Source organism: Poecile atricapillus, chromosome 3 (assembly GCF_030490865.1).
Source record: "Poecile atricapillus isolate bPoeAtr1 chromosome 3, bPoeAtr1.hap1, whole genome shotgun sequence".
NCBI classification, from domain to species: Eukaryota; Metazoa; Chordata; class Aves; order Passeriformes; family Paridae; genus Poecile; species Poecile atricapillus.
The window spans coordinates 100,503,479-100,529,663 of NC_081251.1; the positions used below are offsets into that span (position 1 = coordinate 100,503,479).

The 26,185-nt window shown below is 43.1% G+C and overlaps 1 protein-coding gene across 1 annotated transcript; it reads left to right on the plus strand.

Annotated features, from left to right (window-relative positions):
• The first annotated feature begins 3,913 nt into the window (after positions 1 to 3,913).
• Positions 3,914 to 25,501, plus strand: LOC131578317 (calpain-14-like). The gene is made up of 20 exons (XM_058836926.1): positions 3,914 to 4,144; positions 6,301 to 6,370; positions 7,312 to 7,430; positions 8,032 to 8,168; positions 9,238 to 9,412; positions 10,111 to 10,176; positions 11,530 to 11,615; positions 12,876 to 12,950; positions 13,606 to 13,769; positions 14,445 to 14,617; positions 17,262 to 17,467; positions 18,006 to 18,042; positions 18,883 to 18,945; positions 20,668 to 20,725; positions 22,455 to 22,519; positions 22,961 to 23,029; positions 23,146 to 23,224; positions 24,325 to 24,441; positions 25,138 to 25,193; positions 25,475 to 25,501. Exons 1-20 carry the CDS (start codon positions 3,914 to 3,916, stop codon positions 25,499 to 25,501), a joined length of 2,073 nt encoding a protein of 690 aa, XP_058692909.1.
• The last annotated feature ends 684 nt before the right edge of the window (positions 25,502 to 26,185 follow it).

Here is a 26,185-nt window from a genome sequence, read left to right on the forward strand (position 1 = left end):
GGGAGAGATAACAAATATACTATTTATGAGCAGCAGGTATCACTGCCAGTTATCCTTCACTGTGAGAACACACCTGGCGAAGGTAGGACATTGAATGCCAAGTGCTATGTAGAGGGATTTGGTGCTGGCATTTAGCAGTGATCTCTGGGTAGCACAGAATTAGGATTTTCCAGGGGTTTGAAGGGAGTGTAACTGTCACCATGTTAAGATGAAGCTGTCCTCTGGGATCAGATGGGGGTATTAGTTACACAATGCAGCAGCTGCTGCTGTGCTGTTCTCTGGAGGTGTTGAAGGGAAAGGCAGAAAGTTTGTATCAGCAAACGTGGGAAGGATGGGTGTGATATAAAGCAGCTAGATGAGCCACATCAGCTGCCCTGCATGTCACAGTTCCAGCGCTTCTGCCTGCCAAGTGCTTGGCAGCACAGGCTGGTGTTTTAGCTAACCCAGATTTTGTGCATCCTTGTTCTCTCACTTTTGCTGTTTAGAGTTGGTTTGGCTGATACTTGATCGCTAAGTATTCTGCGGAGATCAAAAATTTGATCTGTCATTAGCGGGAGTTGTGGGTAGTCAGAATATCTAATGATGGGATACTTATGAAAAGGATGTTGTAACCTTAAGTGCTAAAGTATAGATCTTGAGTAAATGGGATTTTCATATTTCCACTGATTTTGATGTAGCTTGGATATTTCCACAGCAAAGGATATGTATTTTTAAATCTCAACCAGAGTCTTTAAAAGTGACTCTTTAGTCAGAGAGGTATTGCTTGAAGTTCTGAAAGCTATCCAGGCGTTTTGGCTACAGACGTTTTGTTAAGATCAGTGGGAACAAGTTCACTGCTTGATCTTGAAAATCTCAGCACCAGAAGGTGTTCATCAACCTTTGGGCCAACAATCTAAGCACAGGAAATGCAGGGAAAGGTCATCAACCTGTCTCTATATCCATTCATTTAGTGAGAAAACATAGTTCAGTTCTTCTTTTCAGGATATTTCTATTTGCTTTAAAAGCCCACAGGAAGAGCAGAAGTCAGCCTTGAGGATTTTTTTCTGAAATACAGCACTCTGTTTAATCAAAAACTAGAGGTTGTACCTGCAAGTGATGTTTTTATGCTGTTTGTTTAGAGACTAATAAAGATTAACAAAGCCTAATACACTCACACTATCATTTTGACTAATGACTACTAATTTCTGTAGCTAATGTTCTGCTGTACTACATGAATGGTTGTAAAAAATGGCCCTGCATCATTTGTTCTACTCACCCTAAAATTTATTGTTTTGCATGCAAACATTTACTGCTCTGTTCCACACAATCAGGAGGAGCTCCTCAGCCCAGGTTTGGATTGTCTTTGGTAAATCAGAGGAGCTGGGCTGAGCTCTGTCATCCCCAGGTTTAGAGTTCAAATTGTCCACTGTCCAAGTGTTGCCTGGTGTGAATTCACTTGTAGACCAAGAGGCTCTCAGAGAATTAATTCATGGTCCAGTTACTTTTACAAAAAGTGAAGGATTTTCCATGGATACTTTAGCTTCCCATTTCAAGACTTAGGGATGAGGCATTTAAGATCTTGAGAAAGCTCAAGGGAGATCATAGGGTGCTAATGCAGTGGAAAGACTCAGATCAGATGGTAAATATGCTAACTAGGGGAATGTGCAAAGAATAGAGAATCAAATCCATTTAACCTACTGGCTCATGGCTTCCCTCTAAAGCTTTTAACCTCTGCCTGCTATACTTGGCTGCTTTCCCTTAGAAATTTTAATTGCTGGAAGAGATATGCACACACTCTGCTCCACCTGTGGAGGAGGACTGATTCAGTGTGGCTCAGTACCGTGGATGAGTGGAGTACAGGAATACCTTGGCTGGTCATATACAGCTGTATCTGGTGCCCTCTCACAGAACGGGCTGTGGCCAGACAGCAGGCAGAAGGTTAAACACAAGGTGGAACACTTGCTGTCTGAGAAGGGACTGTTCATGACACGTAAAATGCTTCATTGCATCTTTTGTTCAAAGATTTCCTAGTAATTTGGAAAAGACTTTAAAACATAAAAAGTAGCATCATTGACTCAACACACACAGTTACAGCTGATGCCTTGAGTTCTCCAGGCATCACAGTCAGGGGTGCTGGCTGAATTTCTTGAAAATAAGGCTACATATTCATGTGATTTAAACCTTCATTTTTTTAAAGCATTGTTTTTCTTCATACTATTTTTGGGTTTCAAAACCTGTATATAAAATTCAATTCTTCTTCAAATAAATGCCAGAGTGAAGTGAGAACTGGTGAAAAGTTAAAACAATTTTATCAGGCACTGTGAGTACTCTGCACACCCAAAAACCGTCTCAAATATTTGTTCTTCACTGTAGCTCAAAGTGTGCCAATTGGTCTCCACTTCTTTTCCTGGGGAGCAGCAGAATGAGAAATTTTTCTTCATATATGTTTTGTCTGCCTATGTAAAGTACAGCTGGTCTCCAGGCTGTTTTCTTCCTTTGTTTTTCTCTAAAATGTATCTCTGTCTGTTGCTCATGTTGTTGGAGCCATGAAGGCCAATGGCTGTAAAAAGGGAAGGGTTGGAAGGAGTGACAGCACTTTTCATCTGGAGAAAAAGTAAGCAAGTTGTTAGGCACTTAAATTCTTTTTCAGCTCTGAAATGCCTACTGTACAACAGAAAACTGAACTTTCATTTCTAGCGTTATCTTTTGAAGATTTTTTTGTTTGGTTGCCCTTGAGGGTCAAGCTTTGTGGATCACTTTAGAGTGGGTTCATAACAAATGAGGGCTCTGTGTGGTTGGACAGTACAAGCTGTGGTTGTTTGTTTTCTCACAGGGACCGCTGCTGACCTTCAGCTTCGATGGGAGTAACAACAACTGGTGGCTAACTGAGACCAGCATCCCCGGGTGCCTGGGGCAGGGATTTTGAGTCTCAGAGCCTCCTCGGTGAGGGAGCCTTCCAAATACTGTATCATTATGGCATGTGAACCGTTTCTTAAACTTTTTACCCTGGTTGATTTTTTTCAGCCCACACTGTACTGATCACCTTGTTAGTACTGATGGAAGTGATTTGCCTATTGAGATTTTCTGTGATTTCTCCCAGCAAGGGGTGGTGCAAATGTTTAACATAGCTGCTAATATTAAAAAAAGGCCTAGGACATCACTCTTTGGTGTTTTTAGTGAGGGATGAGAAACATCTGTCTTGAATGTTACAAGGAAAAAAATACCTCAGCATGCAATTTCATGTGTGAATCTGTGGTGTTCAGCAAGATGGAATGTGAACTCTTGGGGAAGATCATATCATTTTCCAAAATGAGGCAAAAAGGGCAAAATTACTATCGTAGGAGTGTGAGCTGTGGCTTTCTAAAACCTAAAGTATTCCACTTTTCTGTTAGCCTTTGGTTTATCTTGCTTTTTCTTTTTTTTTTTTTTTTTTTTTTTTGCTTTTTTTGGGAGGGGGAGGGGGGGACAACTTCATGCCAGAATGTGATTGAATAAAGACTGTCATTCATGTTGCGACACGTTATGAAAATGTCCTGAAGAGCCTAAAATAGTCCAGAGAGAGACATAGAACAGCCATGTGTATGGCTTTAGGGCTCTAGTAAAAGTCAGTGGGGTCACTCATTTTGATTTCACTCAGATCTACAGTGATATTAAAGCCTTGAAAATGCAGTGATAAGTGCTCAGTTAGAACTGGGTGAGCCCCTACTTCTCCTGGGGATGCCACTGTTCCTACCCACCCCTGCTGACTAAGAAGAAAATTTTAAAAGGCAGGATTAAATTTACTTTTTATACTTATTTTAACTATCAGGAATTCTTCTGAAAAGACACGCCTCATCCGAGAAAACCAAGAGTTTCCAGCAGAACTGTGCAGTGTGAGATTCCTCCAAAATCCTCAGTGGAAAAAAATTATCCTGGTGTTATTGGATATATCAGCATGCCTTTTCTGCTGTGCTTGAAAAAAAATAAGTCACCTGTGCCTTTAGGCAGAAGTATATTTCAAAAACACACCCCTCCTGTCCAGCAGAACTACCAGGCTTTGCTGGAGTCATGCTTGAAGAACAAATGCTTGTTCACAGACGACACCTTCCCTGCTCACATCAGCTCTATTGGAACAGGAGCACTGCTAAAGAAACTGCCCCAAAATTTACAGTGGAAGAGGCCACACGTAAGTGACTTTCAGTGAGTACTGTGTGTAAGAGGATGTTTACAGATGATAGCCAGCAAATAGTTTTAGCATTGAACAGACTACTTTCAGACTTTAATTTAGGTGTACTTTAATGTCTCCAGAGATTGCATTTATTGCATCAGGTGTCATTTTGGAAGCTGGAGTACATGGAGTCTCATAATTGCCTTTGAAGCATTTGTTGCACAAAATCATAACCAACCTTGTTCAATTTATATCCAGTAACACTTGGAGCAGGCAGGGAGAGGAGGCAAAGGGAGCAGGGAGAGTTGGTTTCCTTATAGTCACGTCTACAGTGATCTCGCTGTGATTCTGTGGTGACAGATGAGATCCTTTTCCTCAGAGTTCAAGATCATGATCATTTAGAAGATTTCTGAGTTTCTAGACAGTTCTTAGCTGTGACCCCTCTCTCCCATGGACCCTCACTGTTAGGATGCTGGAGGCTGCTACTTTCCCAGAGAGGGCAGGTGCCTTATCCTCTTGCTGGGCTGATTTTTTTTCCCTGCTTAACTGTTTAGTCTATTGCACTTCGAGTAATCTTTCCCCAGCTCTCAAGGCTGAGCTTCTATCACAACCAGTGACTGAGCATCAGTCTGTGAGTTTGCTTTAGTTTTGGGGCCTTTGTTTTATACTTGTGCTCGCCTTTCCAAGGCTTTTGCTGGAATTCTAGGCTTAAACTGAACATCACAACAAGAGACACCCAGGTGCAAGGGCTGGTCACAGAGCTTGTTCTCATAACAGAAGGGTAGATAACAAGTGTGGGAGGCCTGGACGGGGGCCTGGCATAGTTCGATAAGGCCTGTTACTAGCAATGCCAGTTCTGCTCTTACTGAGCCACTGAGCAGAGTATTGACAATCAGATCCTCCTGAAAGCACTGTATAAGATTATGTGAGAATTTCAGAATTCCTTTGTCTGTGGGAAATTCTGCCAGGTAATCCTAGATGGCATTTCCCAGCTATGTTATTTTCTACCTGTCATATTTTGTGAGATTTAAACAATTTCCCAGTAGGATCGAGTTTCCAAAAAAAAAAGGTCAGCATGAGTCTTGGCCTCTGCAAAGCCTTTCAAGTGTCTCTCCACCCCTCAAATATTGGTGGAATGGACTTGAAATCTTTGTCTCTCAGTGGACTATTCTTCTGCTCTGCTATGATTGTTGGGGTGTCCTGTATAGATCCAGGAGTTGGACTTGATGATCCTAATGGGTCCCTTCCAACTCAACATATTCTGTGATTCTGTGATTCTAAAACTGCCTTGTGAAGAAGGCAGCTGTCTACTCTGGATGCCAAACTTTCTGAGCAGAGATTCTTTCAGAATGGATGCTGTGCATCCCTCAGTTCCTCTGCTGCAGAGGAGATGCTGAGATTCTGCCATTCAGCCTGCAGGCTTGTAGCTTGCTGCATCTATGACTGATGGCCTGCAAACTGAACACCCAAGCTCACCAAGGGCAGGGCTTGGTGTCTAATTACTGTGACTGCCTTCTGAGGGTTTGCTGTATCTTTGCTACTGCCTGCAGGGGAAGCCAACAGTGTGAAACTTAGCTTGAGCAATTTCTGGGTCATTCGAGTGAAATGTAATTTTGACACTTAGGTTATTAATTTAACACCAGAGGCACTTGTGAAGGAAAAAAATCACCACATTACTTCCCTCTGTACAATTATTCACAGACCTATTCTTGTCACAGCAACAGGAATTCTATAGCAGCCATCAGTCTGTAGCTCAATTGTCAGTCAAGCTGTGGAGATGTCAGCCAGGTTGAGTGAAAGTTTGAACAGTTATGCTCTGGCTTCATAACCTCTTTCGGCTGGCACTTGTGTGGAGGAGCGGGACTGGCAAGTTTGAAGGATGTCTTTTCAGCATGGTTTCCATGGAAAGCCATGGTGATGCATCTGAGCACCAGTGACTTATGCTGGAGATGAAATTCAGCGTAGACCAAGCAAAAATGTGTGCCCAGGCTTGTGTCAGGTTAGCCAGAGCACATAACAGTAGATTTATACCTGAGCCAGAACAATTTCTGCTGGAACAAAGGACTCTCAGTATTTTAAAAGCTTTAACTTTCAAACTAAATCAGCTCATGTTACTGGCTTAACTCTGTCCTTTTTTTTTTCTTTTTCTTTTCTTTTAATTTTGTGCTTCCCAGGCTTTGCACAAAAGTCCTGTATTTTATGCTGCAAATAGAAAGCAGCTTGATCTCCGCCAAGGACTGGTGGGTAAGGAAAACCCTTTGTATAAATATCTAAGTATTCTTACACAGGGTAACATTTTGCATGGAAGTTTGAATGTATAAAACTTGGCATGGAAATAGAAGGTATCCATCTCCTCTCTCCACTTGGCATGGTGTGGATGAGGCAATCATTTACTGGTGTAGGCTCAGTAGATAAGCTGGCAAGCTTCGAGATGGGATTTGAGGCATGAGAAGTGTCTCCACAAACTGAAATCACCATTGTGTGTTGTTTCTGCCCATGGTAATAGGAAGTGATCCTGTGCTCTTACTGGTCTGTGGTGTTGCTGCTTGACAATTGAATAGAGACCACAAAAGGACTTTATATTTGTACCTAATGCTCAGTGTGAGTGTATTCCCTTCTCAGCCTTCCAGTTAGAAAAATAATTTTATGCCTGTGTTGCCTAAAATAAAATCCTATATTGCCATCTGAAAAACAGGTAGAGGTGGGACTAAATTAGTTTTTAAGTGCTTTATGTCCTTAAAACCAAAGTTTGCTAAGTACAGTCTTGCATGTTAGATCCACTGGTAATTATTTTCTTTTCTGAAAAGCTAATGTTTTCAAAGAAAAATGAAAAAGGTGTTGTTTGTTTTTTTTTTAATAGTGTGCCTTTATAGAGAACAGAAAAAAACCCCACACAATGTCAGTAAAACACAGAATGTTTCCATTGACAGTTATTGCTTGCTAAATTTCTTATTTAACCAAACAGTACCCAAATGAAAAGTTCATGAGAGAACAATTATAAACCAATCACAGTTTGGTTAAGTAAAGAATATGTCTAGATCATCTAATTTTGTGTGTATGATTTGCTATAATTGTAAAGACATCGGCACAACAGCTCTTCTGCCGGGATCTTGGTGGTGTTGCTGAACTTGGCTGAGAGCTCTCACTTTTCAGCCAACTGCATGTGTCCGTTTGTCTTGGCACAGAGAACTGCTGGTTCCTGGCGGCCCTGGAAGCCCTGACGTTCCACCAGGACATCTTGGCTGCAGTTGTGCCACAAAACCAGAGCTTTGAGAGGAAATATGCGGGCATTTTCCACTTCCGGGTACAGCTGCTCCCCCACATTGCAGGACACCTTCAGATATCCTCTGCTATGTTTTGTGTCACGCCCTTAGATAATTTGTACGTGGTTCCCTTCAGTCAGGGGCAAGTGGCCAGAGGGTATCCCAGTTTGGAGAGGAGCCCATCACCCCTCCCACAAAGTAGTGCAGGCAGTGAATCAAGCCACTGAGGAAACACCTCTGCTTGGCTGCTCTCTCCAGCTGTGTCCTGTCCATGTTTTAACGCAGACAAAACTCTTTTTCAAGAGTGGCAACAGTCAGCAGGACCTGAGCACATCAGCTCCAATCTTCTTCCCCTTTGTCCATCTCTTGGTACAACTCTGCTACCCTGCAAATTAGGAATTCCTTCCCCAGAAGTCCACCTGTGGCTAATTTCCCTGCTTACTCCTTTTACACCTGATGCATGCTTTGTTTTATCCTCTGGCCAGGTGGGGTTGAGTAGCTGGCTCTGTGAGTGAGTCAGCACATCGCACTGACCCACAGCAGCTTGTTTTGTGCCCACAGCTAGGCTATCTTGCCTTTCCTGTTGTTTCAAGGGGAGGTCCCTTCCAAGGGAAACATCAGCTCATTCCTTTCCCCTGACAGTTCTGGCACTTCGGGGAATGGATTGACGTGGTGGTTGATGATCGCCTGCCAGTGAATGAGGCGGGGGAGCTGCTCTTTGTTTCCTCAGTCTATAAGAACGTGTTTTGGGGAGCCCTTCTGGAGAAGGCATATGCTAAGTAAGTGACTCATTTCAAGTTATGCAAATAGTCTCTCTAAAATATGTTGGTTGGTGCCTACGCAGTTTGTTCTTGTTTATAAATGCATCTTCTAGGCCTTGCTGCATTTGGAGTGTAGTAGATGGCTCTCGTCTTTCTATTATCGCACATAAAAGCTGCCATTGCAGTAGCCGTTATCAAACCAGGCCCTTGAGTTTAAATCCAAGGGTTTAGGTGTGAAAACAGCCCTATTGTGGTGGGTTATCCTCTGAGTGTTATCACTGTTTGCAGTGTATTGGCTGAGGCTGATACCTTCCTTGTAAATACCACAGAGGAGTAGGACACCACAGATACACATTTTCGAATGTGAATAATTTCCAAGGCCTCCTTTAAAGTATTATCAGTGTAAGAAACCTCCAAGGATTTTAATTTTGGAGGTCTGCTGAAGCATTGCACCTTTGTTTTGGCAGATGTTTTTGTGGCTTCTCTCCAGGGTGTTTTGTCTAGAGTTGTAGTATCAGCACAAAGAAGAAAGCAGCAAGGCCTAACTGATGGAGTTTGTTAATATTTGGCTGAAATAGTCTTTGCAGAGCAGGGAAAAATAGTTAACACTGAGAGAAGGATCACACAAAGATGAGAATGTTCAGTTATTTTCATTTGGTGTTAGTGTTAGAATGAAAAGACTGGGCCAAGTTGCACTGGAGTGATAAAATCAGATTGGAGACTGAGCTCTCAAGACAGTGTCTCTCAAGACACTATATCTTAGATACAGCACAACGCCTGGTGATAAATTCAGGCAACATTCGCTAAGGCAGAGTTATCAAAGAGTCATGATGGGCATGTTCTCATTACAGTGCAGTCAGGGATGACAGCGAGTGAAGAATCCCTTTCAGACTATGGCCAATCTTGGAGGCAATTTTGTAGATTCTCCTCTTCCCAAATGCCAAAATTTCCCTTAAAATTAAACATGAGTTACAGCCTTCCTTTTGCTTTTTGCACATTTTTTTTTAATGTTTTCATTGGCAAGCTGTTCTCAACTTGTCATCTGTGACTATAACCCAAAGAATATATTGGTGTCTTTTTTTGCTAGACTCTATGGCTCCTATGAAGATCTGCAGATTGGGCAAGTTTCAGAAGCTTTGGTGGATTTTACAGGGGGTGTCAATACAAGGATCAAGCTTGCAGAAGCTCCTCCTGATCTGTGGGATATCCTGACAAGAGCCACCTACAGCAGATCTCTCATGGGTTGTCAAACACACTTAGGGGTAAGCTTGGAGTGACATCAAATAACTTTATAACTAAAAACCTTTCCAGACCCATTTCCCTCTTCTCAGCTAGTCATTGTAACTCAAAACATGTAAAAGCTGCCACACATGGTTTTCTGTAGAAGTCACATCTTCATGTTAAACTTTGCTCATGGCTTGAGTCCCTGATGCTCTCAGCTCTCTGTTATTATGTTTAGGACCTGGTTTATCTATCAAAGCAATTCTATTAAATAGGTACCTACTGCATTTTCCCATTTTTATTAAATAAATTTTCCATTTTTACAGATGGTGCAGTGAGGTACAGACACACATGGAATAAAGTTATAGCTAAGGTAGAGAGGTGGGACGTTCAGAACATGCATTAAAGTCTTGGCTTCCAAGCTTTATGCTACCACCTCAACTGCTGGAAAACTACTTTTCTGAAAATCAAAACCTAACCTCCTGGACTTCCTTAAAGTGAGATGGTCTCTAGCTGAAGATCCACAATTGAGGAAGGGCCATTAACAATCAGCCTTTCAATTCCAAGCATACTGAAAAATCTGGATTTAGGAGCTTCTATTTATTTATTTATTTAATTTTCAGTTCTCCATTTGCTTTGAAAGCCATTGCTTACAGGAGTACAGGTCTCTGGTATTGCTGTATGAGTAGGGATATAATACAAGGTTTGTTCTCCTTCTGTTTCTCTTTCTTGTATACAGACAACAAAGGTCCTGAAGAATGGGCTTGTTGCTGGCCATGCCTACACAGTAACTGGTATTAGAAAGGTAAGACCAGCCCAAATGTCCTGGGTCCAGATTAATTTGGATATTAGCAATTTTTATTGCATTCATAGGTTCACCCATTGGTTAGAGCAACTACAATATCTCCTCCCCAATACTCTGTTCTTAGTCTAAGGCTGAAAGAGACTGTGGGCTTTGTTAAGAATCGCATTTTAAGTGTGTCCATTGTAATTTGGAGGCCTTGATGTAAAGGACAATTGTTATGGATCAGTGTATCTCTAAGGGTGGGAATGAATCACAAGACTCTGCTGAGACCACCACCTAGAAATGCACCTTAGCTGTTAAGTATGAAAGGACTGGCCTTTGGGGCTGCTGGGAGGATGTGCTGAAACTTGGGGATGTGCTTTTTACTTGGGGTAAAAAACCTTCCTCTGAAGCCAGTAGAGAGGCCATAGAGAAGCAAATGTCAAAATATGAAAAACTGCAGATGGAAATGTGAGTCAGGGGAGGACTAAGGGAACTGAACTGTGCTCCTGTGCAGACAGTGCAGGGAGACCCCACTAATCTGCAGAAAAATTGCTGGGAGTTCCCTTAGGATATTTGTCTACAGGTAAAGGATTTGAAATAATACGTTCCAAAGAGTAGCTTTTTCATCCTGAATTGGTGGATGACTGTCTTGTCCAGCTTCAAAACGAGGTTGACAAGGATGGCAAAGACGATGTGGAACTTTGGACATTTTGGTGAAAGCATGTTCAGTATCTTTAGCAGGAGATACTAGGAAGGGCAGAAGAGATGAGCTGGATGAGGCATGTCTGTGTTTCCCACAGGAGGAGGAGCAGGAGGAGTTATGTGTGGAGTTTTTCAAAAACATGTCTGTCAGTCTGGCTCCTCTGATGAGATGAAGAGCCAGGCAGCCTTAAGGGACTGACCAAGCATATGGAAACAGTGTGAAGTCAGCTGTTCTGCTGTGCACTGTCGACAAAGCCCCTAACTGGCCTGGTTCCCTCTGTTCCCACCATGGCATCCCAGTTCAGGAGGCATTAATCTGTGTGGGCACCCATGGCGGGCTGCATTGTGCTGTGCCATTGCACTGGGGTAGGACTTGGCTTTCATGTGAGTACAAAATGAACAGATGTAGGAAAGGAAGAGGAATTTACAGTCAAGCCTTTAGATTAGGAATCTGTCATGTCTCAGGTTTCAGTTTAGAATGTAAGATGAAGCACCTTAATCTCTTTGTTGTTGGCATTCAGAGTTACATGTTCAAATATTTTTATCGTCATACTTGCTGGCTCTATGAGAACAAACAAAATTGTTGTTAATATCTGACATAGTACAATGATATAAACCAGATGAGAACTGCTGAGACCTTGATAAGCAGAATGGTACTGTCTTCTGCAGGTGACCTGTCAATATGGACCTGAAAACTTGGTGAGACTGAGAAATCCATGGGGAAAAATTGAGTGGAAAGGAGACTGGAGTGATAGGTGAGTTTAAAAAAGGAAAGGTGTGACACTGAGCGGAGGACAGGTTTCTTGGAGGAAAGATGCTGCCATCTTCAGGCATGAATTAATGTTGAGGGCAGCAGTAAGATAACAGTTGCTTGCACAGACCTTCTGGTGTCAAAGCAGTGACTCCATAGATTTATATGTCTCCAACAGACAGTGCTGCACTTCACACATGCAGCCTCAATCAGATCAGTTCTACTTTTCCTTTTACTGAATTCCAGAGGAAACACAATAGGAACATGAGACGCTGACCACCTTGCTGTGATGTGGAGAGCATACAAAGGGACAGACAGCTGTGCAGGAGGCTCTAAAAAACCCCCATGTTTCAGGACATAGTTGTTTCTCATGGGAGGGCACAGGAAGAATCTTCCACAGGCTGCAAAGTGTTGGAATTGGGTAACTAGGAAGGAGTCCTCTGTCCTGGCTGCTTGGGGAAGTACAGTTGGGCATGAGATCAGAGGAAACAACTAATGTGGTAAATGGGCTCTATATTTGCATCGACCTGATTTTTGGTTTTTTGTTTTTTTTTTTTTTGGTTGGGACCCATGAAAGACAGTGGTTTGCATTCTAGACCATGGGCAACTGTAAACTTGTGTCCTGTTCCTCTTTGAAGTGGAGCATGTTTCTTGCTTCTGAGCTTCACTTCATTCCCTGCACAGGCTGTGTGCTGAAGCTCAGGGCATAGAAAGGAGGGAAGAGTACAGAGGTCACTGGGAATGTGAATGGCTTTCACCTTGTCTGCAGAGCAGTAACTTCTCTGATGCGTGTCTGTCACATAATGACAACACACCAGCTGTTCTGTTGAGGAGCATAATGAGCAACATACTGCAGGCCTGCCTTTGAAACGACTCCCAGCTGCCTCTTGTGCTGTCCTAGTCATTCATTCATTATGCCAAACACTCTTCCTATTATGTCTCCTTTGACAGAAAATTAACCAATAAAGCAGGTCTAGATTTTTATATTTTAAGTACTTGGAAGCTGTGTGTTCAAGTGAAGGGACTGGCTGATGGAAATGGAACATTTCTGGCTTCTGCTGGAGAAAAGTGGAGCCATGTAGGTACATCTCATGGGACCCAGGGTGGTCGTGCAGAGTCTGGTGTGGCTGAAGGCATAGTGGGGGATAAAAGCATAGAGATATGTAGAAACAGGGATCTGGCCTCTTTTTATAGAGGAAGGTTATGTCATCTGCCTCGAATCTATGGCCACATTTGGCTAGTCACCTCATGTTTTTCCCCTTAGCTCTTATAAGTGGGAGCTGCTGAGTCCAAAGGAGAAGATTTTGCTAAGAAAAAAGAAGGAAGATGGAGAATTCTGGTAATGGCATAGTCTTGCTTCTCCCCTCTCCACCTGTAGCCCTGGGACTGCACCTGGAGCTGAAGCAGCACATTGCCTCTTAGGCCAAGGCATAGGTCATGAGCTTTATAGCAGCCCATGCTCCTCTCAGCTTGATACCTTGAGAAGCAGTGGCTGTGCAGACATGGAATACCCTGTTCTTCAGTGCAGGAGTGAGGGAGAAGCAGGACATTGCTAGGTCTCCTGGGAGTACTGGAGATAAAGGGCAGTCCCAGGAGCTTTTGTCCTAACTTTTTTTTATTATTATTATTATTTTTTTTTTAAACATAGCTTCGGGAAGATCTTTGCCTGTTTGTCTGCGGTTTCTCCACAGCTTTTGCCACAAGGCGGCAATGTTGCTGCCCCTGTAATTTCACTGCACTTCGTTTGCTGGCAATACTATTTTATTCTGTTCTGCTATCCTTTGCTGAAGTTTTAGTCGTGCATTAGCTACTCCTAGATGCTGCTGTGAAAGCAGACGCTCTCTTCTTTACTGCCTAATAAAATATGAGCATTACCATATGTAACACGGAATGGTGCAGCTTCGAAGTTCCCCGCTCCCTTTTCTTTCCATTTTATGAGCCATATGGACTAAACTAAACTGCTGACAGGATGTCTCTTGGCACTCTTTTCCCAGGATGTCTCTGCGAGATTTTAAGATTCATTTTGTAGATCTGGTGATCTGTAAATTAACTCCAGACCTGATGAGCCAGGAAGATGGGAAAAAGTGGATGTACTCCTTGAAGAGTGGGAGATGGGTTAAAGGAAGTACAGCAGGAGGAAGTCTGGGATTCTGTAATGGTGAGGGGTGCTTTTTTGGATAACTCTGACTTTTGGATGCTCTGCTGACTCAGTTATCAGCTCCTTATAACCTCTTATAAAACTGATAACAGAAACATGTGTTTCCTGTTTCAGCCTCCACACAAACATCAGAATTAAGCAGCTGAAGGACTTTGGCTTCTGCTATCACAGAAGATGCGCTGCTTGAAAACATAGGGCAGTGGGCTGATTATAGCATGAAATAAGCTTTAGGATCCCAGGATCAATGCCGGCACTGATCTACTCTAGGGCATTAAACTTGTCTGTTAAAATTTGCATCCTCAGCACCTCCAGGGAGTGTGTTTTAAGTAAAGTGAGTAAAATAGTGGCTCAGCTCTTTTGAAAGCAGAGCAGGTGAAGTCTAAACTCAGCTAGTCCATACACCAGAGATGAGAAAGGAATAGTGATACATTTATAAACAAAATAAGCTCTTAGTTGCATATAAGCAGAATTATAGTTCCTTGTTCCTGAGTCTTTCTCCTGTCTTAGATAGTAGTTGCACTGCTAAACTTGTAAACTGCACCTTAAAATAAAATTCCTGTGGGGTCCGGAGACAACCTGTGACCTATTCAGTCCAATGCCAGGCATCATGTGGGAAGCTGGCAATCAATTTTGTGATGGAAAATGACATCAAAATGTTTTTCTTGTTTTGCTTAGGCAACTTTTGGATGAATCCTCAGTACTGGCTGAATGTGTTGCCAGCTGAAGACAGTAAGAAAAGCCCAAGTACATGCAACGTGGTTATATCCCTCATGCAGAAACACAGCACCAAACACCGGAACCGAGCTCCTCACCTTTTCATTGGATTTTTACTCTACAAGGTGCAAATTGCTTTGCTTTTCTTGCTGTCACCAAACAGGAGAACTTCCAGCCCCTGTAGATTGTAGTGTTCTGCAGGCCAAGAGCTCTTGTTGTTTGCAGGGTGATTTCTGCTCTTTCCTTCTGCCTGTGCCCAGTCTCCTCACACATCAGGCGTAGGCTCCCTCGGGCTCTGTGCCCCCCTTGCTGCCTCTCCAGCATGCTGTGTGTCACCCTGCAGAGCAGTGAGAAGTGCCTTTTGCTTCAAAGCACATTGGGATTTATTTTGCTGCCTCTGAGAGTATGTGCAATAGCTGGAAGAGGGTGCCAGGAACTTACTTTGGGGCAGGAAGACCTCTGCCCTCAGGTTATTTCCAACCATGGTAAAATTTGGTCTAGAAAGTGTTCCTAATATGATGTGGAAGCTGCTCATGTGTGCATACTGCTATGGAAGTTGATATCAGTAGGAGTGAGTTTCCTACCTTCAATTCTCTGCTTATCTGAGTACCTTGAGAGCCGCTCTTCTCCCTTGAACAGCGCCACAAGTCTTGTTGCTTCTGTGAGCTTGCACAGTTATGGAGTTGTGACTGTGGGAAAGGGTTTTTGGGTAGAGGGACTGAGGCTTCTGAAGGCAAAGACCCCATATAGATGTATGTAGCTGCTCTGCTTCCCAGGAATGACTTGGCTGTGTTTTGTGAGACACAGAGGTCCTGACTGATGCTCTCTTTCTTTTCTTCCTGCAGGTGGGCCTACAGGTGAGTCCCTTGTCACCACTGCTGGCTGTTCTCTGGGGGACCTGGGTTGGTGCTGCTGTCAAGACAATGCTGAACGTGGTGTGTTTGCCTTTGTTCCTTGGCTGACAGTATCTGAAGTGAGTGACAGTATTTTAATTCAGTGAGGCACCAGAGCAAGGCACTACTGATGCAGAACCATCCTCTGACTCTACTGAACAGCAGCCATATCAGGAGAGCTCATTGGCCTTGAGAGTGGGCATTAGTCGTTCAGCTTCTGTCCTGGGTCTTCAAAGGTATTAGAAGTAGCATCAACCTTTACCTGATGAGCATTTCATCCCTGCTGCAGTTGTGGGATGGTGCCCCAATTCCTGGCTGTGTTGTGGGAATCAGAGATGCCTTTCTCCTGCCTTTCAGTCTTAGCATGAGGTGGGAAAAGAGCCTGTGCCTCATGCAAGTCAAAGATCTCCTAGGGACCTCAGGTTCCTGGCTGTCTGATGGTACAGGTGTTTTCAGCTTCTTCAGGTCAGCTGTATTTCTAGCATTTTTTTTTTTCCTAAGAGCCTCTGGGACATAAGAAAGGGCCCTGTAAGTTAAATCCTGATGTAAGTCCCGATTTTGGCCCTGACCTCAGAGGGCTATTTAAAACAGGGAAAGATTTAGCTCATTTTGTCTTTAAAGGGCATATCTTCCACTCTTTACTACTCAAATGAGAGTACACCTCTTAAATGATAACTTTTGCTGGCAAAGAACTAGTTTGGGTATATGGTTAGCGCAGCACAATTGTGTTCCTAGTTACTGTAGACACAGCCTGGTAACCATGGGGTAAGATGCCACTCCTTCCTGACTTAAATTTATCTTGGGCACTATCAGGGTTACCTTCAGGATAAACTTTCTGGCAGAGGGGGTCTGAGCATGGCCCTAGCACAGTGCTCTGCCACACCTGAGTGGGAATGTGGCAGCCAGGACTTCAATTTCAGGTTTGTAGTGGTTGCCAAGATCAATACAGAGAGATGGCAAGCTGCGAGCCTCTAAGGTATTGGAACTGCTGTCAACAGAGTATTGACTGGAATATAAAAACTTTGAATTTAACATAAGGGGCATGAGGAGGAGTAACCCTGAACCCTTCATAAGAAAGATTGCTCTATTAGTAAGAAAAATACTGGCAAAGGAAGAGGAATAGCATCTCCCCATGAGGCTGCAGAGTAAAATGGCTAAATGTTTTGAGGAACAGCCAGGATCAGAAGGTGACAGTAGTTTTAGCTAGCAGGATTATTTATTTGGCTTGTGTACTGGGCACTTAGAGGCATTAAAATTAGTTCCATGTTGCCTGGATCAACACTTTATCCATCATCCTGTGGCAGAAAAGGGCCTGCAGAGCAGAGTGCCAGACAGATCAAGGACACTTGCATGAAGTCAGGAGAAGGGCTTAGGTTGCTTGTGCAGTATGCTCAGGTCACAAGTGTTCTGAAAAATCCTTTGTTACAGATCTCTAGTGCAAAGGACAAGCTGGGGACAAAGTATATGGTCCCTGTGGGAAAAGAGGTGCTCTGGCTAGTGAAGGGCAGTCTCTAGAGCAGTTCCTGCCTGCAGTCATTTTGGCCCATATGGCAAAAACTTTTGCAGAAGCCACGTTGACAGGAATAGCTTCTCGTCCCCAGTTCTTGCTGTTGTTCCTTACTAGTAGTGTAATGGTGTTTTTATAAGTTGCAGGAAGCCCAGTCTTTTGTCATATTAGTGTTGGGCAAGGGTGCTGCATAGTGAGAACTGCCATGTCCTGGGAAGAGACAGAGTACTCTGGGCTCTGTTACCTGCTTGTGCTGTAAAACAGGCTGAGATGTGAAGAAAGGCTGGCTGTGCCCTGCCTGTGAAAACTCCACACGCTTTTTGCCCATGTGATCAGCTGGGGCAGAACACAATTCTCTTGCCTTTCTTCCCTGAACAGTACCAGGAGAGCAACAGAAAGCTACCCCCAGGTTTCTTCACCCGACATCAGCCTGTGAACAAGCACCAGGTTTTCCTTGATGAGCGGGAAGTGACTCATGACTTCCATCTGGAGCCTTGTGTCTACGTGATTGTCCCATCCACCCTGGAGCCTCAGCAAGAGTCTGAGTTCATCCTGCGGGTCTTCTCCAGGAAGCACATTCTTCGGTGAGATGCTGCTGCCACTCTGCCAGCACCAAATTCCCTGGGAAAGTCTGGTCTTTCTAGTCTAATGGGGACAGCATAAAGACTTAACTCTGCAAAAAGCAGCACAACCTCTTTCAGAGAAGCTGGCTCTGGATTTCTCCTGCTGCAGGATTCTCAGTTGGAGCACTGGTTTTGGCCTTACCCTTTCAAAAAGTCTGAGATAGGCCCACTCAATCCTTGCAGCATGCTCATGTTTGAGGCTGTGAGAAGGATAAGAGTTCTTTAGCTTTTTAGCTCCATTAGTTGCCCAGGAGTTCCCTGCTGGCAAAGCTAGGATGGTCACTTGTACAGAACTGGTACTTTGGATACTTCAAATGCCAGCAACTTTTGGGGTTCTGCATGGATATGAGGCCTTGCCTTACTGCAGCTGTAACAGCAGAGAATAAAACATGGCAAAAGCAGGTTGGGGCTCCATCTGGGGAAGGGGAATGACACCTGTGGTGAGACCAACACACAACTCAGATCTGTCCTTAATGTGTCTGCTTTTTTGCATCTCCAGGGAAATGGGTGGGAACACAAGCTTCACCCTCTCTAAGGTGAGTGGGTGTGAGGGGAGTAGGGGGTCTGTGGTTCAATCAACAGCTCTGAATGTTGGATTTTTACTGTTGCTCTGCCCTAGAGGAGGGGCTGAGTGAGAATGTCAATGCTTGTGTTGCAGCACTTGATAGCACAGCTTGGATTTACAGACAGAATCCTTTGGACCAAGGGGACAGATGCAATCAAATGTGGGGGACAGGCAAAACTTCAGACAGCTTAGTTGTCCTTTTTGCAAACATCTTTTAATGACATCATCTTATTTGCTCTGCAGTCTTTCCCATTCATGGCTTTTTAGATACTCATGGTCCATTCTTGCGCTTTCACCCATCCCTTTCATGCCTTGAACGTTTTGAAGACATTATGGGACCTTAGTAGTGCTATTGTCATGCAAAGGCCTAAAGGTTATTTTCAAAAGAACTGTGCATGCACATCTGCAGCTTGTGCTAGGGAATTTATAGCATAGTCTGTTCCCCTGGCATAAACAGGGCCTTTCCTTCTTTCATCTCCTCTGTTGGGCTATATAAAGGATTACAGAGACCCTTCTCTCTTCTTGGCACAGAGTGAGCCCTGTGCTTCACACAGCTTGGGTTGGGGTGAGGGGAATGTTTCTCCCCACTAAATGTCATCTAAGTATTTCTCTCCAAGAAATAGCAGTTCTGTGATGTAGGGAAGTATCTTAGCAGTGGGCTGTGTTAGTGATGTAACACTGATTGCAGTGGTGGGCAGAGGGTGGAAAGGGCAGGGAATGGAATGCCATTCTGGGAAAGCATCTTTAATAACTTGGTTGACAGTATTTTTCTTCTGCAAGTTAATGATTTTTTTTTTTTGATACCTTAAAGGAAATTGTTGATAGATATGAAGGCAAGATTTGGGAGGATTTCTTCACAAAGCATTTTGAACAGGTAAGTGCTTGCATGAGTAAACTCCTCCAGAGCTATTATGTAGCTCTGTGAAAGTAAAAGCATGTGGATGTTCAAGGGAGCTCTGTGGATGTGTGGGGAGCAGAGAGGGGCTATGGGAGAGGAGGTTGGAGTCTGTACAGTGATGACTCCACACAGCAAATTTGCCTGTGAAGCTTAGCAATGTGATAGCATTGAGACAGGCACTCTTCTCTGCACAATAGGATGTCAATGCCTGGAACTTAATGTGGGTGTGACAGTATCAAGAGGTTCAAAAGGTATTAGCAAACTGATGGACAGAATGTCCATAAACAAATGCTAAAAGACTGAACAGGGATGTACCCTCTAAGTTAATTTTTCCAACAGTGAAACCGGAGAATGGACTACCTGGTTAGAAGCTGACCAGGCTCATGTGCTCTTCCTAACCATTAATTCCTGTTGCCTGTATTGGGGACAAAGTGATAGGCTGTGTGGATCCATCCTACCCTTTGGGGCATTCTTACATTCATTGGGAAAAGTTACCTATTAGAGAACATTCCTGAACTATTGAACCTTCAATACATATTTCATCACAGCTGGATGGCAGCTAACCTGCTTTGAGAGGTGAAATAGATATTGGGTGTCCCATCATCTTTTCCCCCTAATTTTCCTAGTGAAATATGATCCTTACTGTGAAAGATTCTCTTTAGTGATTTCTCTGGCCTGATTTGAGATGGAGCTGACCATCAGGGGTCCCACTGACTGTGGTGACAGATGCAAGTGTTTCACCTTTCAGAAAAGGTCACTGCATTTATTTAGCATCACACCCTGTATTTGGCAAACACAATTTCACAAAAACAAATTTTCACTTTTAAGAGAATATTTTGAAGGAAGCTGTTTCTTAAAACAAGGAATGCTTTCACTTTTTGCCCCTTGTTTAAGATTTTGGTTTTGAGAACGGCGTGGCTTTGATGTGCTAGAAATTGCCACATACTGTGAGGTGCTGGTCTTTTGCTGTCAGGATGTCCAAGTACACACAGAGGCAGAGGGAGTTACTGCCATTTCTGAAGGCTTTACCCTGGCATGTCTCAATGATCTGAAAGCAGGCTTTTATTTTTGAAGAGTGACATTTAAAAAAATCCTTCAAACAAAAGATTGTCACAGCTTCTAAAAGATCTGTAAACTTTAGTATGACAAGAAAGAGGGGGAGTCTCTGCTTTGAAAAGTTTGGGGAGAACTATTCCAAAGTTTTCTTGGTTTTTTTTGTTATGTTTTGTTGTTTTGGGTTTTTTTGGTTGTTGGTGTTTTTTTTTCTTTCTTTTTTTTGTGGTTTGTTTTCCTGTTTGTTTAGTTGTTTTTTTGGGGGGGGTGGGTGGGGGAGTTGCTTGTTTGTAAATGATAAAAGGGGAATGTTTGAAGCAGGTCTCTTGACAGTGTGCTTGATGGGACAGATGGCACCAGGGCTGAAAGGTTAACAGCCTGCATCCTCACTCAGTGGAAAACTGCACTACTGCATTGATCTGTGTTGGAGCCCTGAGAACTTAGCCCAGAGCACACTGCAGCTCTTGCAGGCTCAGAATCTTGTCATATTCAAAGGGAGTATTTTCTGTCGATTTTCCCAGTGGCTGGAGTGGGGCCAGAAAACCAGAGAATGAAGATGGGACATGCTGGGAAAACAAAAGAGGGAGAAAAGTGATTTAATACTTAGAATAAAAAAAAAAAAATTAATTCTCTTCCATATCACAGAATCCTGAAATAAATGCTGTTCAGCTCCAGAGGATCTTGAATAATATATCTTGGAGAAGTAAGTGCTGAGAAATAATGTTTCCGTAAAATAAGCTCTCTCCGAGAAAAGCCTCAGTTCTTGTATCTATTTCTTGAATTCTGGGAAGAGAAACTGGCTTCAATCTGACAGAACTGACTCTTCTGATGCCATGTTAGATTTCCAGAGCAAAAGGATTTGCTGGGCTGTGAATCAGCATGGCAGAAATTTTATAAGCAGTGCTAATCTAGTTTGAATTTCAACAACTGAAAGAATGAGGGGGGAAAACAAGCATGGATGCAGATTCTTAATTTGGCCTCCAAACCCAGACCTGAGCTTTGATTCTGAAATTGTACCTCACTTCACCCTGTGCCACTTCCTCAGTCTCAGCAGCACCAAACTAGAAGACGTGGAAAGCTTGGTCTGTAGGAATTTGTGGTGGAGAAGCGTCTTGTTGTTACTGTCATGTGCCTGATCCATGCTGCTGTTTCTATTTACTCTTCCCTGCTGTGCATGCACAGGGCTCCTTGCTCTGTGTTTGGGGGACAGGATGAGGTGCAGGTGGCCTCTGTAACCCATGCTTGTGAGAGCCAGGTGAGCCTCAGGCTCGTCTCTCGTGTGTGTGACATCCACTCTGCTGGGGGCAGCCCAAAGCATTCCACAGGCTCATAATTTGGACCTTAGTGACAAACAACATTACCTGGACAGCAGTGAGGCATTGCAGTGGCTGTTCTCTCTGAACAGTGACAATGAAATTACAGATGTAATGATGAATCCAGATTTTCTTCCCAGTTTCTTCACTGGTAACAATCAATATGCAATACAGAAAATATTGTGTCCAGCCATTACAAGCAAAAAAGAAGATGATCAAAAGAGTGATGTGATGCCTTTTTCACTTAAACTGTATTTGATATTACTCTCTTTTCTACAAAGGTGGAAAAAGAAAGTTCTTCTTTCTTTGTAAACTGACCCACCAGGTGCTGCCTTATCTGTGAGAAAATGATATTGAACAGGGAGTCTTTACTTTTCATAAATTATTGATTTTAAGAATTATTTAAATATCTTTATGGTTCTTGGTTCATATTTACTAACCGGGGCTATTACAATATTAGAATTATTAAAGTATCTTGACTTTCTGCAGGGAAGGGATTGGTGAATTATGATTCTGTCGCTTACTCAGTGGAAGGCACAGACTAACTGTAATCATGATTTGTAGTGAGATTAGAGCCGATTTCTGTTACTCTTCATGTAACTTATATATGAACCAGGAATGCTAAGCTTTGAGGCAGCATCATGTTTTCAGCAGTGCCTGTACTTTTAATTAAATTAACAGAGCTGGCAATGTGTCTGTGAAAGAGAGAGAGAGATGCTTAGTACAAGGGTTTCAATTAATCTGCAGTGCTGTTCCCCAAAGCTCCTCAGGTCAAGTGACTTTGCTCAAGGTCATGCAGTAAATTCTGTTTGGGATTAGAGCTTTGGATGTCCTTTTCTTTCCATTTTCTCTAATAGCTGGAGATAGTGTACCATATTTCATTCTATATTACATGCCTGCAGGGAGCTCATATTGGATTTTCTGAGACTAGTAGAATCCATCCTGTTGCCTCATATTTTTATCATCATAAATGATACATCTTCTCAAGTGGGAGTAAAGTTTCACAAAGGCTTTGGGGCCTGAGCCCTCTCAAGTAAGGGGGAATTTTATGAGAGTCCATTTTTCTGAGAGCTGTCCAATGACTCACTAAAACATTTTTTATTTTTTTTTTCTCTCCAGATTTCCAGAGTTTTCACCTGAATTTCAGTCTGGATTCCTGCCAGGGTATCTTGGCACTCCTGGATGTATCCTTGTCATGAGTGATACTTTTGACTCATATAATACTTTACCAGAGCATTATTTCTTAGGCCAGTCTGAGTGTTACTGTGATTTCTTTACCACCAGGACATGACCCTGCTTATTGAACTTCTCACCCTCCATAATAACAGTTCAGCTGTGACAGAATGGAGCTGGTTTGGGAAAGGGTTGATTCCTGCCACTTCTGAAATCAGCAGCCAGGTTTCCATTGACTTTAGTGGGAGGAGGATCAAGTCTATAAATAGGCACGTGGACTAAGAAATCATTATCCTCATATTATAATTGCATGGATGCTAGAGTGGCTGCAAGTTTTTGGGTTGTTTGGATTTTTGGTTGGTTTTTTTCTCTTTTAATTTTTTATTATATGTAATAAATGGGTGCTTTCTAATGTTTAATTGAGATGTTTTGACCTTAATTCTCCCACTAAGCTGAATGCCACTGGCACACTGAGTATCCAGGAATTCAGAGTCCTGTGGAAAAGACTGCTTTTCTATTTGGTATGACAGTAATTTCTATGTCCCCTTTCAACATCTCCCTGCTCACAATCCCTTTGGTGTCACCTGTTGGGTTTTGGGTGCTTTAGTTTGTTTAAAAGTACTCCTTCACCCCACAGGAAGTTTTCCAGAAGAGAGACACCAAGAGATCAGGAAAGCTTGACCTTGTGGAACTGCACGCAGCTGTACAGGAGACAGGTGAGCTCACAGTATATTTTAGCAAGTCTCATCTTCTTGCTCATGAAAGGTGAAGGAAAAGGTTTTCCAGGGTTGGGAAACATCTTGATAACTGTATGTAGAGCCCAGGAGTACTGGAAAATATTTTAGTTTGTATGGCCTTGGCTATCTCTTCTTCCTTCTTTAGCTAGGTCAACACATCTGAAAATTATTTTGCCATAAGATAGGCTGCTCACTCTTTTCTCAGTGTGGTCTCACACTGAGAGTTGTCTGAAACAGAAATGTCTGCCTATTTCAGACCCAATTTTTAAATCCCTTCCTGTGTGCTGCTAATTGAATTTTAAAAGATTTTGTGGGGATGCAGGAGGCCAGATCTAGCTCCTATTAAATTTCTACCTCTGCTGAAAACGACATCTCAGGGACCAAATCTGGAAGTGTGGGACTTGCATGGAGGCTATATTAGTGCCAGACTTCACTAATGCAGCGTCTGAGGCTTGATCTAGAAATGGAAGATGATACATATGGGTCTAAATACCGAGTCTGTTGCTATTGCTGGGTGTTGTGTGGGGGCTGGAGCTCAATCTTATAGCTTCTTTTGCATGTTTACACCTTAAATATCATTCCTCTTTTTTGTGCATATTCACCCAGTTCATCTGAGTCAGTTAAAGCATAGTGAGAAACCCAGGCAGACCTCTGCTAAAGCAAATTAAAATCCCAGGCCATTAATAGAGAATGCTTTTGTTTCTTGCAAATACTGCTGCTGCTTGACATTGGGAGTGATGCTTTCTGTATAAGCTTCCTCCGGATTTTCATCTCCTTTCTTACCCTCTTGGGAATATTATTCTTAAATCCAGCTGCTGCTATTACCCTCATATCCCATGAGCAAAAGAGGCCTATTTGTATTTTATTCCAACTCTGGGAAGACAGTAAGTATAGGAAAGCAGACCTGAACCCTTTTAAATGTGGAGAAGATATCTTCATGTAGAGATTTCATTTGTGCTGGCTAATACTCGATTATCTTAGGCCAGGCTTGAAAAAGAAAGCTATTGGAGAAGGGATGAAGACCACTCAGTTGTGCCATCTCATTCTGTTTTCCTTTTCTTCCCCCCCATTTTACATAGGCATTTCACTCAGCAATGAAGTCTGTAATTTGATGGCAATCAGATATGGTGACCCTGACTTACAGATCAGTTTTGAGAGCTTTGTTTGCTTCATGCTTCGAGTGGAGATCATGGGAGGTGAGGCTGGCGCTCCGTGTCTGGCCAGGCAAGCTGGGCTGCCAGCTGAGCCATGGCCCCTCTGATGCTGTTCCCACTGGCAGTGGCAAGCTCAAATTTGTAGGACTGAATTTATGAACAAAGCAAGAGTAATCAGTTTAAAGTTAGGGACAGATACAGAGGGGGCCAAGCTTTCCCTTTACCTCCCCACCATTCCCTTCCTACAGACATCCAAGCTGTACATATCAGAGTGATTAAGCTCTCTGCACATTTGCACTGGCCTTCTGTTGGAAGAGGTAGGCAAATTACAGATGAAAAACTACTTGTTTTCCATGAAGAAGACAGCCTTGAAATACACCTTTTCCGGGAAGAAGACAGCTTTGAAATATGTCTTTGGTGGACTGCAGTTTGATGAAGAGACAGCTGATACTTGGATCATGCTGTAGACAATTAACATGTCTCATAATTGTAATGGGTAAGGTTGGGACCACCAGCATTTTGAGGTTTCGCAGATAGATGGGCAGAGAGTAACATGCCTGACTTTATTCAGCTGCTCCCAGCATTCCAGCCTGCAGGGACCTCTCAGGAACAGAGAAGCTCACATGCACTTGAGAATAGCCTACAAACTCTGCCATTGGGATTTTTCCCAAAACAGTGCCTTGGCTGTGATGATCTCTTGGCTATCAAGTTAAGGCTCCTCATTTACTTCTTTTGCAGAGGCCTTTCGCAACTTAACACAAGATGGCAAAGGGATATATCTCCGAGAATCTGAGGTAAAGCCCATTCCCTGACTGTCAGATGCAGGCCCCTGGATTGCATGTGGCATTGCATGTTCTATTCTGTAGCCTTAGAAAAGGTATCTTTAACTGACCACTTACAGGGAAGGTTACAAACAACAGGAGGTTCAGGCTTCTAAGTCTTCTGCTTTATTATGGCTTATATTTCTTCTGGAGTCAGAATATCTCCAATGCCCCATAGTCCAGTCCAGGTGAAAGTATGGCAAAGCTCTCACAGGGATGGATTATTTCAACCCCCTTTCCATATTATTTTACAGTGGATGATGATGACACTTTATTCTTGAAGCAATGCTGTAGAGGAGGAGACAACCAGACCTGTTCCAGGAGAAGGAAGGCTGCCTTATTTCAGCTTTTTACTTCATATGAAAAGTCCTTCCCTCAAGCAGACTTAACCTGATAACCACAGATTTCATGAAGTTTTACTAATTTATGCATTTGAGTCCTATTTCACTTCAGACAACCCTACTGAGGAGAGACCATTGGATGGCAACCACCACAAGTGCACAGTGTGACACCTTGGAGCATGGTGGCTGAGTTGTTTGGGTCACCTACATCATGCTGATGTAATGCTGCTGTTATAGGCACACATTGTGGCAGTTCCCAGAGGCTGTGCTTGGTGATGGGGCTCTTTAGTCTGGGAGGGGAAAAGGCCCTGTCCTGAGTAGCTGGTCACCTGATAAAGAGATCCCAGTTCTGTTGCTGTTAGGCACATGGTAGAGAACTGGAATCTGTGTGCTTCTGGGAAAGTAGGGGTGGAGACTCACAATGGGTGAACACTCTTCCCTAGCCCTGACTTGGAAAGGTGATCTGCAAGCATTCCAACCATCTCTTCTGCTTTTATAAGTTAACATAACCCTATTGAAGTGACCCTAATTTGACTTGACCAAGTGATGAGTTGAGCATCCAAGCTGTTTGTTGATGATTGTGTATTTATTTCAGAAAGGTGGTAGGTTTTCTCTGCAGATTGA